General features: G+C 42.9%; 1 protein-coding gene across 4 annotated transcripts in view; it reads right to left on the reverse strand.

Annotated features, from left to right (window-relative positions):
* Positions 1–15006, reverse strand: part of rad51b (RAD51 paralog B) — a 521470-nt gene that overhangs the window by 482938 nt on the left and 23526 nt on the right. For all 4 annotated transcript variants that reach the window (XM_048538505.2, XM_048538503.2, XM_059649305.1 and 1 more), the window contains exon 6: positions 13828–13947. In XM_048538505.2, the coding sequence (XP_048394462.2) occupies positions 13828–13947 (120 nt within the window). The remainder of the gene's footprint in view (positions 1–13827; positions 13948–15006) is intronic.

Here is a 15006-nt window from a genome sequence, read left to right on the forward strand (position 1 = left end):
TGAGAGGGACCTAGTTGTAGAAGATGACAGTGTGAAACAGGCTGGCAGGCTAGAGGAGGTGGATGTTAGTAAGGAAGATGTACTAGGAATTTTGAGGAACTTGGAGATAGATAAGTCCCCCGGGCCTGATGGGATTTATCCAAGGATTCTATGGGAAGCGAGGGAAGAGATGGCAGAGCCTTTGGCGATGATCTTTTCGACCTCACTGTTGACAAGTATAGTGTCGGAAGATTGGAGAGAGGCAAATGTCATTCCTTTATTCAAAAAAAAAGGGAATAGGGATAACCCCAGAAATTACAAGCCAATTAGTCTTACTTCAGTGGTGGGCAAATTATTGGAAAGGGCTCTGGGAGATAGGATTTATGATCACTTGGATAGGCACAGTTTAATTCGTGATAGTCAGCACGGATGTGTGAGGGATAGACCATGCCTCACAAACCTTATTGAAATCTTTGAAGAGGTGACCAAATACGTGGATGAAGGTAAAGAAATGAATGTGGCATACATGGATTTAAGTAAGGTGTTTAATGAGGTTCCCCATGGTAGGCTCATGCAGAAAGTAAGCAGGCATGGATAGGGGGAAATGTGGCAGATTGGCTTCAGAATTGGCTGACCCCGAGAAGACAAAGGGTGGTAGTAGATGGAAAATATTCAACATGGTGCTCAGTTATGAGTGGTGTACCACAAGGATCTGTTCTGGGTCCTCTTCTATTTGTGATTTTTGGAAATGATTTGGATGAAGGAGTTGAAGGGTGGGTTAGTAAGTTTAGGGATGATACCAAGGTGGATTGGGTTATGGATAGTGCGGAGGACTGTTCTAGGTTATAAAGGGGCATCGATAGAATGCAGAGCTGGGCTGAGAAGTGGCAGATGGAGTTTAACTCTGAAAAGTGAGAGGTGATTCCTTTTGGAAGGACAAATCTGAAAGCAGAATACGGGGTGAATGGAAAGATTCTTGACAGTGTGGAGGAGCAGAAGGATCTTGGGGTTCATGTCAGCAGTTCCCTGAAAGCTGCCACCCAAGGGGATAGAGTTGTTAAAAAGGTGTATGGTGTGTTAGTTTTCATTAATAGAGGGATTGAGTTCAAGAGCCGTGAAGTTATGCTCCAGCTATACAAAAGCCTGGTTCAGCCACATCTGGAGTATTATGTCCAGTTCTGTTCGCATCATTACAGAAAAGATGTGGAAGCATTTGAAAAGGTGCAGAGTAGATTTAACTGCATGTTGCCTGGAATGGAGGCAAGGTCTTACAAGGAAAGGTTGAAAGAGCTAGGGCTTTTCTCTTTACAACAGCGAAGGATGAGAGGTGACTTGATAGAGGTGTAGATAGAGTAGACAGCCAGCGACTTTTTCCTAGGGTGGACGTACCTAATATAAGGGGGCATAGTTTTAAAATGAGTGCAGGTAGATAGAGGGGAGATGTCAGAGGTAGGTTCTTTATTCAGTGGTCAGGGCGTGGAAAGCATTGCCAGAGAGGGTAGTGGAGTCGGCCTCATTAGGGGCATATAAGTGGCTATTAGATAAGCATATGGAGGATAGTATAAGATAGGGGTGGAGATTAGATAGACCTTAGGTTTAGGGTAAAAGTTTGGCACAACATTGTGAGCCAAAGGGCCTATACTGTACTGTTCTATGTTCTATGTTCTTACGTAATGTCAACAGACCAGTTCACCAATGGGGAGGCAGATCTCAGCCCAACCCTAACCATACACAAAGTCACAGGACACCAGACAGAACCTGAAATCATGAGAAGTTTTCCCTTTTACTCGATGGCATCAGTCAGGTGGGGACTGGGACTAGGAGAAATATGGCCATCTTGGCTCCAAAAATTCACAGAATGGGCTTTTGTTATCCCTTGTTCATTTATTGCAAGTGCTGTTCGACTAAACTTGCAAAATGACTCTATCACTGTATTAAAAATAGTGTAATTTCATTTATAATACAAGTTACCTGCAATGGTTTATCTTCCATTTATTAACCCAGGAGCCCTTGAAGATAAACCCTTGGGCTCCCTCCGCTGCCAATGCAACAACACAATCAGACAATACATTAGCTTCCACAAGCACAGGAAAAGAACACAACTCCCACTCACCATCTCTCTTCATTCCTCCAATTCAATGTTGTTAATTATTATTCTTATTAATCAGATGGCATGTCCTACATGCAGTACAGAGGTGAGTATTTCCAAGTAAATACTATGAAGAGCAAGCTAATTGTCTGCAAGCACACGACAAACTCCACTACCTAGCTACTGATTTCATAGCTACTTTCTGAGGTGGAGCCAGATCATTCCAAACGTAGCAACACATGTAATGCTGAGTTGAGCCCTGTATTCTCTTCTTCACAAACATCTGGTAACTTCCACAACATTTCTCATCTCGGCACCAACCAAAATCTTTGTTACTGATACCCTCATCAATGTCACCTTGGCTGGCCTCCAACCTTTCAATCTTCAAAAATTTGAGGCCATCCAAAATTCAGCTGATTGCACCCAAACTCCTTGTTTGCCAGTCACCCCTGAGTTTACTGACCTAATATTGACTCCCAGTCCAATGACATGTCAATTTGATAACTCTCAAACCCCTTTGTAGCTGCATCCTCCTCATCAGTGTAACCTCTTCTAGTACTACATTACAGTCATTGAGATCTAGAAAAAGGCTCTTTGGCCCATCGTCTCCAAATTGGTCAAAAACCACCTGACTATTCAAATCAGCACTTCAGCTGATTGGAATAGTTCCAGCACTTGGCCCATTACCTTGTATGCCTTGGCATTGCAAATGTATATCAAAATACTTAAGAGTCATACAGCACAGAAACAGACCCTTCAGTCCAACTTGTCCATGGCCCTCCAAATTTCCCAACCTCAACTAGGGCCATTTGCCTGCATTTAGCCCATATTCCTCTAAACCTTTCCAATCCTTGTACCTGTCTTTTAAATGTAACTATACCTGCATCTAACACATATGCCGGCAGTGCATTGTACATATGAACCATGCTCCCTGTGAAAAGGTTGTCCTTCAGGTCCCTTTTAAGTCTTTCTCCTCTCACCCTAAAATTGTGCCCGCTAGTTCTGAACTCCCCTAGCCTAGTGAAAAGGCCTTTGCTATTCACTTTGTCTATGTTATCCATGATTTTATAAACTTCAATAAGGTCACTCCTCAACCTCTCTCGCTCCAGTGAAAAAGTCCCAGCCTCTCCTTATAACTCAAATCTTGCTTTTCAAATGTCACGAAGGCCTCTGCCTCCACCATTCCTTACAGGCAGTGAGTTGCAGATTCCCACCATCCTCTAGGTGGGAAGGGATTTTCCTCATATCTCTTACAAATATGATGCCCCTTATCTGAAAGTCAAGTCCTCTGGTCATTGATCCCTCCATCAAGGGGAAAAGTTGCTTCCTGTTTACCCTACCTATGTCTCTCATAATTTTATACATATCAATTATGTCCCCTCTCAATTTATTCTGCTCCAAACATAACAAAACCAGAATGTCCAATCTCTCTTCAAAAGTGAAATTCTCCAGCACTGGCAACATCCTGGTAAATCTCTTCTGCACTCTGTCCAGTGTTGTCACATCCCTCCTAATAATGTGGATTCCGGAACTACACACAATAGTCTAGCTACAGCTTAACCAATGTTTTATATAGTTCTTGCATAACTTCGCTGCTCTTAAACTCTATGCCTCGACTAATAAAGGCAAACATACAATATGCCTTCTTAACCACTTTATTCACCTGCCCTGGTATGTTAAAGGACCAGTGCACATTCACACCAATGTCTGTCGCTCTTTGGTGCTTCATATTTACCATCAGACATTCCCTTGCCTTGTTTGTCCCACTAAAGTACATTTCCCCACTTTATCCAAATTTGCTAGTGACCCAGCCTGTTTACAGTAATCCAAGGTTTTTGTCCTCACTATTACCACCACACCAATTTTTGCAACATCTGTGAACTTACTCATTAATCCTTCCATATTCAAGCCCACATCAATTATATAAATCACAAACAGAAAGGACCCTAATGACCCCTGTGGGATCCTGTTGGACACAGACTTCCAGTCAGAAAGTCTAAGTAGACTACATCTACATACCTAGTCAATTCTTCAAAATATTCAATCATTTTGATCAGAAATGATCTCCCCTTAAAAAAAAGTTGATTGTTCTCGATTAATTCCTGCCTCACCAAATGTAGATTAATACCATTCATCAGGATTTCTTCCAACTGTCTCTGTGTCACTGAGATTAGATCAACCCCAGCCTGTAGTTTCCCAGTTTATCCTTGCTCCCTTCCTAAGCAACACTGCTACATTGGGTGAACTGCTGTCCTCCTGTACTTCTCCTGTGGCCAGAGAGGAATTGAAACATTTTGTAACATCCTGCTATTTCCTCCCTTGATAATCTGCAAAACAGTTACTATAGCCCAATAGATGTTTCTACTTGTAAGCCTGCAGACCACTCAAAATCACCTTTCTGTTTATGCTAATTTCTTCAATGGTATCACAGGTTTTCTCACTAATTTCTATATCCACAACCTCCTTCTGACTTGCGAATGCTGAAGCAAATAATTTATTCAGAACTCTATCTGCATTCTCTGGTTTCACACACAAATTACTACTTTGATCTGTATTGGGCCCAACTCTTTCCCTTGTTATTCTTTTACCCTTAATATACCTGTAAAACAATTCAGGATTTTTCGGTATTTTTAGCTTTCCTAATCTCCTTTTTAAACTCCCTTTTAACACATTCTATACTCCCCTCAAGCTTCCACACTGTTTTCTCTTAGTCCAATGCCGTAAATGCCTCCATACCCAGGGGTACAGGATTTGATGGTCCCATACCTTTCCCTTAATGGAATATGTTGTCCTTGTACTGTCCATATTTCCTTCTGGAATGCATACCACTGTTCAGAGGCAGATTTACCTGAAATTACTGGCTCCCCGTCCACCATGGCCAAATCATACCTGATCTTATGAGAATCAGTCTTCCCTTGGTTTACTTCAGGCTCATCCTGAAGTATTTTGCATTACAATCTTGAGTTATGATCCTGTCTGTAAAATTATCTTACACTGATACTTTTTTGATACCATTTGGCCAGCTTTGATACCTAAAACAAAGCCCAGGACCAACCCCTCCCTTATGGGGCCTTTGAATGGCTTAAAAAACTCTGCTGGAAAGATTGTAAGAATTTTGCTCCCTCTAAACCTTTCACACCATGACTAACCCAGTTCAGATTGGGTAAGCTGAAATCCCTTACTGTCACTACGCTATTACTTTACACTTCCTACATGAGATTGCCTACATATTTGCTCTTCTACTTCTCATGGACAGTTAGAGGTCTATAATACAGTCCTAGTAATGTGATTGCTCCTTTTTTGTTGTTAAATTCTTACTGTCTGACTTAATTTGAGGATCCTTTAAGATATCATCCCTTCTATACGCAATAAATTCCCTGATCAAAATTGTGACACCTTCCTTTCTTTTACCTCTGTCCCTGTCTAACCTGAAGACCCTATATCCTGAAATACTGAGCTGCCAGCCCTGCCCCTCCCTCAACCATGTCTCAGTAACCGCAATGACATCATACACTGATGGTTTAATTCACGCCCTCAACTCATCTGCTTTGTTCATCAGATTCCTTGCGTTTAAATAAATACCATGAAACCTCGCCAAACCCCGTTCTCCATAAGTGACCTCCAATGTTTTCCTGATTCACTCAACATCTCTTCAAATTTTGGCCATTCATCTTCCTCTGCTAACATTCTTGCAATTCCACCCCGGTGCCAAGTCAGTTTAAACCCTCGATAATGGCTCTAGCAAACCTCCCTGTGCAACCCATCCACCTCTTACTGGTCCCACCATCCCCAAAAATGGAACCAATGTTCCAGAAACCTAAAGCCCTCCACCAACTGTCCAGCCACACATTCATCTGAACTAACCTCCTATTTCTATACTCACTTGCATATGGCACCAGAAGTAATCCAGAAATTACTATCTTCAATATAAAATTGGCTTAACAGCAAGAAACAGACAGTGGTAGTGCAGGGTTGTTTTTCAGACTGGAGGCCTGTCACCAGTGGTGTTCCATAGGGATTGGTTCTAGGTCCTCTTTTGTTTGTCATTTCTATAAATGATTTGGATGAGAATGCCGAAGCCATGATTAGTAAGTTTGCAGACAACACCAAAATTGGTAGCATAGTAGAGAGTGAAAAAGGTTTTCTAAGATTAGACTAGATTAGATTAGGTTCCCTACAGTGTGGAAACAGGCCCTTCCGCCCAACAAGTCCACATCGCCCCTTGAAAATTTATTGCATATAGAAGGGATGATATCTTAAAGGATCCTCAAATGAAGTCAGACAGAAGGAATTTAAAACTATCTTTTAGCTCCTGTTCCTTAATCTACTTCCCAGTTCCCTAAATTCTGCTTTCAGGACCTCATCCCTTTTCTCTGCCTAAGTCATGGGTTTCTTCAGAGATACCTGGACTTTGCCAATTCATTTCTCCTGCACAACCCATTTTAATCATCCTATCATCGTCATTGCCTTTACTCATCAAGGACCTGAAGGGAGGCTAATATTGTACCTTTGTTTAAGAAAGATTGTAAGGAGAAACCAATGAACTATGGACCTGTGAGTCTGACTTTGGTTGTGGGCAAATTGTTGGAGATGATCATATAAGATAGGGTTGACCGACATTTAGAGAGGCAAAAATTGATTACCAGTAGTCAGCAAGGAAAATCATGTCTCACAAACTTGATTAAACTTTTTTGAGGAAGTCACCAAAAAGATTGAGGAGAGTTGTTTATTTGGGCTTTAGCCAAGCCTCCGACAAGGTTCTGCATGGTAGACTAACTAATAAAGATAGGTCACATGGGATTCAGGGTGCGCCCACTAATTCAACACATAATTGGCTTAACAGCAGAAAACAGACAATGGTAGTGCAGGGTTGTTTTTCAGACTGGAGGCCTGTCACCAGTGGTGTTCCATAGGGATTGGTTCTAGGTCCTCTTCTGTTTGTCATTTCTATAAATGACTTGGAAGAGAATGCAGAAGCCATGATTAGTAAGTTTGCAGACAACACCAAAATTGGTAGCATAGTAGAGAGTGAAAAAGGTTTTCTAAGATTAGAATAGATTAGATTAGATTCCCGACAGTGTGGAAACAGGCCCTTCCGCCCAACAAGTCCACATCGCCCCTTGAAGCATCCCACCCAGACCCATCCCCCTATAACCCACACACCCCTGAACACTATGGGCAATTTAGCATGGCCAATTCACCCAGCCTACACATCTTTGGACTGTGGGAGGAAACCGGAGCACCCGGAGGAAACCCACACAGACAGAGGGAGAATGTGCAAACTCCACACAGACAGTCGCCCGAGGCTAGAATTGAACTCGGGTCCCTGGTGCTCTGAGGCTGCAGTGCTAACCACTGAGAAACCATGCCGCCCCAAATACAAGAGGGATCTTGATTAAATAGGTCAATGACCTGAAAAATGGCAGATGGAGTTCAATCCGGATAAATGCAAGGTATTGCATTTTGGTATAATAAACTTGGGTAGGTCAATTCATGGTAAGGACTTGGGTAGGGCTGTACAGCAGAGGGACTGAGGGGTTCAGGCACATAATTCTTTGAAGCTGGCTTCACATACAGACAGGGTGGTTATAAAGATGTTTAGCACAATTATCTTCAGTGCTTGGAGTTGAAAAGTCATGTTGAGGTTGTACAGGATATTGGTAAGGCCTCTTCTGGAGTACTGTGTCTAGTTCTGGTCATCCTGTTATAAGAAGGATATTATTAAGCTGCAGAAGGTTCAGAACAGATTTATCAGGACATTGCCGGGTGTGGAAGGTTTGAATTATACTGGATAGGGCTGGGACAATTTTCCACTAGAGAAAAGGAGGTTGAGAGACAATCTTACAAAAAATTATAAAATCATGAGGGTTAATGATAGTTAACCTTTCCCTAGGATGGGGGATTTTTAGAGTAGGGGCACATTTTTAAGGTAAGAGGAGAGAGATTTGGAGGGAAATGGGCCAGGAGCAGGCAGGTGGCATGAGCTTAATTTGGGATTGCGTGTGAAATGGACTGGTTAGACCAAAGGGTCTACTTCCATGCTTTATGACTCCATGAGCTGTTTCTCTGTATAGAAACCTTTTAAGATGTTACTTAAAAAATGCCTCTGACAAAGCTTTTGGTTATCTGTGACAATTTGTAGATCAGTATTAAATTTTATTTGATTACGCTGCTCTGAAAACTTGAGTCATTCCTGCATTCATATAGACTCATTTAAACTAATATTTAAAGTGAAATGTTTCATAATGTACTTGTTGCCTCCGTCCCATTGAAACAACTGTGCATCGCTTCATATCTTGGTTCCAAAAGCACAAATATTCCAATCTCTACTTTCTCTACTTCTCCAGTTGCCATAATGTTTTTCCATTTAACAAACAAACATTTAAACACTATTCAAGAACGAGTCTATGACTTTGAAAATGGTGGCAACTATATTAGTATGTGCAGGTCTAATTTAACTCTATCCTCAAATCCTAATAACTGTTTTCACTGCATTGTGCAGGCCTCAGAAGATCACCTAATTAACAGAAAACTTGCAGAGTTGAAAACATGTTTCATTTCTCAGTTAGGAAGTAGTGATGCATAGTGTTTGGTGTGCTATTAATTCAGTATGAATCACAAGTCCAATATAGAGAGTGCAATACCACCACCTTCTGTTAGTATCATAGAATCCCTACAGTAGAAGCAAGTCATTTGGCCCATTGCGACCACACCGACCCTCCAAAGAACATCCAACCCAGACCCATCCACCAACCCTATCCCTGTACCCCTGCATTTCCCATGGCTAATCAACTTAACCTACACATACCTGGACGTATAGCAATGAGACATGGACAATCCACCTAACCTGCACATCTCTGGGCTGTGGGAGGAACACAAACTTGCAGAGGAATTCCATGCAGAAACAGAGATAATGTGCAAACTCCACACAGTCACCCTAGGGTGGAACCCAGGTAACTGGCACTGAGGCAGCAGTGTTAACCACTGAACCACCATGTCTGCTATTACTGCAATATTAAATAGCACAGCTCCTTCCACACACCTAACCACTACTCGAAGTCAAAATTACTAGAAGAATATCTACCTTTCCCTTGAAAATATGCCAAATATCAAAGGGTTAAGGATTGCCAACTTTGACTGGATATGCTCCTAGAGGACATAATCACATGAACCCCTTCCTTCCAAACATTGTGTCACCGCTCGCCCATCCTTGATCACCTAAAAATTAAAACAAGAGAGGTCACCATTATGGTACCCCTTGTTCCCACACTGAGTTCACAAAGGTTAAGGGATAATCAGGAAAATGAAAACTCACTCATACAAGGGAGGACAATGGTATGATTCAAGCTGCAATGGTTAGGTGCAAGCTTCACAAAGCTCTGCCAATAATCCACCACAGACACTATCAGAATTCAGTGTGCACCTGAATGAAAGGCTTCTCCACAGACTTGCACTATGAACAAGATAGATCTGTTCCAATATCACAACGAAATATAGATACAGCTTGCCCTCCCAGCATCTGCAAACAGTATAACATTTTGTTTGAACAAGACTCCACAGTTTGAACATTAATGCATCGACAGCTGCTGAAACTTCAACATGTGGGATGTTTTTCTTTAACTATTGTCATCAAGGCCAGCATATCAGTGGTGAGAATTAGAACATTTTCTTTTGCAAAATAGTACTTGATGGAGAGCTGCATTATTGAGGAGTTGTGCAAGACATTATACCACAATCTCTCTGTTTCAGTTGGATGCAGGGGTTCCAAGAAACTATTTAAAAGGCATAAGAATTCTCCCAGTTAGCATCTTTTATTAACGACCACCAATAAAAGTTATTTGCTTACACTGAAATCATTTGGTCCAACTAGTCCTTCTGGTCCCACATAAGCAGAAGACATATCCCAAATTCCCTTTATCAGTCATTCCAAATTACTGTAAGCTGTAATACATTCTTACCTTTTAAAGTCAGTCATAAACTCCACTAGGATACCGTTATGATTCCAGCTGATGTTATTATTGAACAAGTTAGATCCCAGACTGAAACCAAGCTTTACGGATCATAAGATAACAAAATGTGAGGCTGGATGAACACAGCAGACCCAGCAGCATCTCAGGAGCACAAAAGCTGAGTGGCCTAGACCCTTCATCAGAGAGGGGGATGGAGAGAGGGTTCTGGAATGAATAGGGAGAGAGGGGGATGCAGACCGAAGATGGAGAGAAAAGAAGATAGGTGGAGAGGAGAGTATAGGTGGGGAGGTAGGGAGGGGATACGTCAGTCCAGGGAAGACGGACAGGTCAAGGAGGTGGGATGAGGTTAGTAGGTAGGAGATGGAGGTGCGGCTTGGGGTGGGAGGAAGGGATGGGTGAGAGGAAGAACAGGTTATGGAGGCAGAGACAGGTTGGACTGGTTTTGGAATGCAGTGGGTGGAGGGGAAGAGCTGGGCTGGTTGTGTGGTGCAGTGGGGGGAGGAGACGAACTGGGCTGGTTTTGGGATGCGGTGCGGGAAGGGGAGATTTTGAAGCTGGTGAAGTCCACATTGATACCATTGGGCTGCAGGGTTCCCAAGCGGAATATGAATTGCTGTTCCTGCAACCTTCGGGTGGCATCATTGTGGCACTGTAGGAGGCCCATGCTGGACATGTCATCTAAAGAATGGGAGGGGGAGTGGAAATGGTTTGCGACTGGGAGGTGCAGTTGTTTATTGCGTACCGAGCGGAGGTGTTCTGCAAAGCGGTCCCCAAGCCTCCGCTTGGTTTCCCCAATGTAGAGGACGCCACACCGGGTACAATGGATGCAGTATACCACATTGGTAGATGTGCAGGTGAGCCTCTGCTTAATATGGAAAGTCATCTTGGGGCCTGGGATAGGAGTGAGGGAGGAGGTGTGGGGGCAACTGTAGCATTTCCTGCGGTTGCAGGGGAAGGTGCCGGGTGTGGTGGGGTTGGACGGCAGCGTGGAGCGAACAAGGGAGTCACGGAGAGAGTGGTCTCCCCAGAAAGCAGACAAGGGTGGGGATGGAAAAAGGTCTTGGGTGGTGGGGTCGGATTGTAGATGGCAGAAGTGTTGGAGGATGACGCGTTGTATCCGGAGGTTGGTGGGTGGTGTGTGAGAACGAGGGGGATCCTCTTTGGGCGGTTGTGGCGGGGGCGGGGTGTGAGGGATGTGTTGCGGGAAATGCGGGAGACGCGGTCAAGGGCGTTCTCGACCACTGTGGGGGGAAAGTTGCGGTCCTTGAAGAACTTGGACATCTGGGATGTGCGGCAGTGGAATGCCTCATCGTGGGAGATGCGGCGGAGGCGGAGGAATTGGGAATAGGGGATGGAACACCTCCGCTTGGTACGCAATAAACAACTGCACCTCCCAGTCACAAACCATTTCCACTCCCCCTCCCATTCTTTAGATGACATGTCCATCATGGGCCTCCTGCAGTGCCACAATGATGCCACCCGAAGGTTGCAGGAACAGCAACTCATATTCCGCTTGGGAACCCTGCAGCCCAATGGTATCAATGTGGACTTCACCAGCTTCAAAATCTCCCCTTCCCCCACCGCATCCCAAAACCAGCCCAGTTCGTCCCCTCCCCCCACTGCATCCCCAAACCAGTCCAACCTGTCTCTGCTTCCCTAATCTGTTCTTCCTCTCACCCATCCCTTCCTCCCACCCCAAGCCGCACCTCCATCTCCTACCTACTAACCTCATCCCACCTCCTTGACCTGTCCGTCTTCCCTGGACTGACCTATCCCCTCCCTACCTCCCCACCTATACTCTCCTCTCCACCTATCTTCTTTTCTCTCCATCTTCGGTCTGCATCCCCCTCTCTCCCTATTTATTCCAGAACCCTCTCCCCATCCCCCTCTCTGATGAAGGGTCTAGGCCCGAAATGTCAGCTTTTGTGCTCCTGAGATGCTGCTGGGCCTGCTGTGTTCATCCAGCCTCACATCTTATTATCTTGGATTCTCCAGCATCTGCAGTTCCCATTATCACTGATATGATCCGTAAAAATTGTAAGTTCAGCTTCTGAAGTTAGTTCTCGTGACAGTCAGTTACTGACCATACTCACATGTTGCCACTGTTACCTTAATATTTTAATTTCTTATTTGATGACTCTTTCTGTTTTGATGGCTTCCTTATGATTCTAATTATCTGAATTATGATGGCCTTAAACATCTTTTCACTTCTGATTGCTCAAAACACCAACACAAACCCTCACAGCTCGGAAACTTCAGAATTAAACTGCTCTTCTGCACTGAAAATCTGATTCTTCTAAACTGAAACTCAATGGGTGCTGAACTGCTTTCTCTACATGTCATTAAAATTCAACTTCGTAAACACTTCTTCAATTGACACCAATGGTACCCTAGTTATCCTAACTACACTTTCATTCCCATGTTCCAAATAACTTTCTGACCTTTTTAAAAATGATTCCTTTGACAGAGCTGAAAATCTAAAATTTATTTCATTCATACTTTCAAATCAAAAAATTCTAAACCATTCATGCATCTTTATCTTACTATCAATACTAAAAATGTTACTCTGTTCTTTATTCTAAGATTCTTGTCTTTAATCTGGTATTGACATTTTTTCCATTCACTCACAGGATGTCAGCTGTGCTGGATGGCCAACATTTATTGCCCATCCTTTGTTGCTCTTGAGAATGTGCGGTTGAACTGCCTTTTTGAACTGCAGTAGTCCAATGAGCTATAGGCTGAACCACAGTGCTGTTACAGAGGCAATTCCCTTTGTTCCCGAGCTTTTGTTTATAGCGAACAATAGTGCTTCCTTCTTTATCCAATTACCTCATAATTTTAAATGCCTTTAACTAGGAAGATCCCTGGAATAGAAAGATATTTTTATGAGCAAAGGCTAAACAGATTGGACTCTACTCACTGCAGGATTAGAAAAATGAGAAATGATCTCATTAAAACATAGAGGATATTTAAGGGGTTTGATGGGGTAAATGCCGAGAGGGTGTTTCCCCTCATGGGAGAATCTAAGACCAGAGGGCTTGGTCTGAGAATAAAGCAATGCCAATTTAAATCTGAGAAGAGGAGGTATGTGATGGTTGTGTGCCTTTAGAATTCCCTGCCACAGAGAGCAGTGGGAGCAGAATACTTGAGTATATTTAAGACCAAGATAGGTGATGATTCTTGATCAGTATGCGAATCAAGGGTTATGGGGAAAATGCAAGAAAGTAGATATGAAGAATGTTGGATCAGCCACAATCCTACTGAATGGCAGAGCGGCTTGAGTAGCCTACTCCTGTTCATATTTCTTCGGGTCTTACCTTTGTTACATCACTGTCGCCTAAACAGCAATGTAACTAAGCTGATTTAGATCAATACCAGTAAAGCAGCGTCTTTCTTCCTTCCCCTCCCCAACTGTTCCTTAAAATCTACCTCTTGCAACAATTTTTTTTTCAGCTGAACTAATATCTCTTTATAATGTGTCATGTTTGTTTTATAATGTTTCTGCAAAGTACCTTGAGACGATTGTGTTACATTGTTGCAGAAGAACAGAGGACAAAAGAAAAGGGAAGAATGAACTTTGGGAAACTGAGGAAATGAAGCATAATAACAGAGAGCTGTACTTTGCCTTCCACGTTCTCCAAACAGGAGTATTAGACTGTTCAGGATGGGTAGAGAACTAAATTCAATTCAAACAAAAGGAAACGACCACTGAAGAAGGGATTCTGATGCTGCCTGACCTACTGACTTTCTTCAACAATTTCGGTTTCTGTAAAAGGCAACAACAGATACCTTTTGAGCACATCCAAACAAGTGAGTTCACGGTACAAGTGAATTCTGTTGGTCATTGCAATCAGCTTCTGGTTTTCATCGAAATAATTAGGGAATCGACATCTTGCTATCTCTATTAGCCTGAAACACAACAAAGACAAGGTTATGAAGCACAGAAATATGAACTCCATCAAGAGAGCTCACACAGCATAATGAAGGTGAACACACTCCACAACAGCATGCAATAGCAATTAATTTCTCCCAAAAGAGCAGTGCAGGAGGCACAGGCTTTTGGGAACTGTTTAAACCTTAGTGTCACAGTCTACTAATCGCTTATATATCAACACAGGTTTCCTAAGAAAATATATACTCTAAACATATCGCAACATCCCGCTAACAGTTCATTTGCAATCGAGGATGCTGCTTGAGGAAGGAATGTTAGTCAGGAGTCTGGGAATAGTTCCAGCTCCTCAAAAAGTCGTAAGATCTATGCCACCCACTTAAATTGACTGGAACAAACAAAGAGCAATTCCAAGCTAATGTTCTGTCTGAAAGGTAGCACCAGTTACAAACCAAAACACTCTCAGCACCACAATGACTAGTCTCCGCATCAGCAGCTTCTAAGTCAAAGATGGGCATGCTATCAACTGAGTCAAGTTGCTGAAACCTCTGGGAAAAAAGACTCAAAAACAAATCCTGCAGCTATTTCACCAGTATCACACTTGTCTAAATTTTAATATACAAACATATTTATTGTTACTCTGCTCACCTCATATTTCAGTTCCACTATTCATGCAAGTTTGAACACTGATTTTAGCAAATACTAAGTAGAGAAGTAGTAAATAATTAATATACCTTGGATTTTAGGACTGTTTAACTCTACCCCTGTAACTTAGCATGCAAACAGCACTATATAGTAACTATTAGATCTATATTTCATTCAAGAATATATCTGGGTCTGCTCCTGTCACCTTCTACCCCTTTGTAATGAAGCAGAATTAGAATTAGAATCCCTACACTGTGGAAACAGGCCCTTTGGCCCAACAAGTCCACACCGAACCTCAGAATATCCCACCCAGACCCATCCCCCTATAACCCACCTAATCTACACCTCCCTGAACACAATGGGCAATTTTCCATGGCCAATCCACCTACCTGCACATCTTTAGACTGTGGGAGGAAACCGGAGCTCCCGGAGGA

The sequence above is a fragment of the Stegostoma tigrinum genome, chromosome 10 (genome assembly GCF_030684315.1).
Source record: "Stegostoma tigrinum isolate sSteTig4 chromosome 10, sSteTig4.hap1, whole genome shotgun sequence".
Classification (NCBI taxonomy): Eukaryota; Metazoa; Chordata; class Chondrichthyes; order Orectolobiformes; family Stegostomatidae; genus Stegostoma; species Stegostoma tigrinum.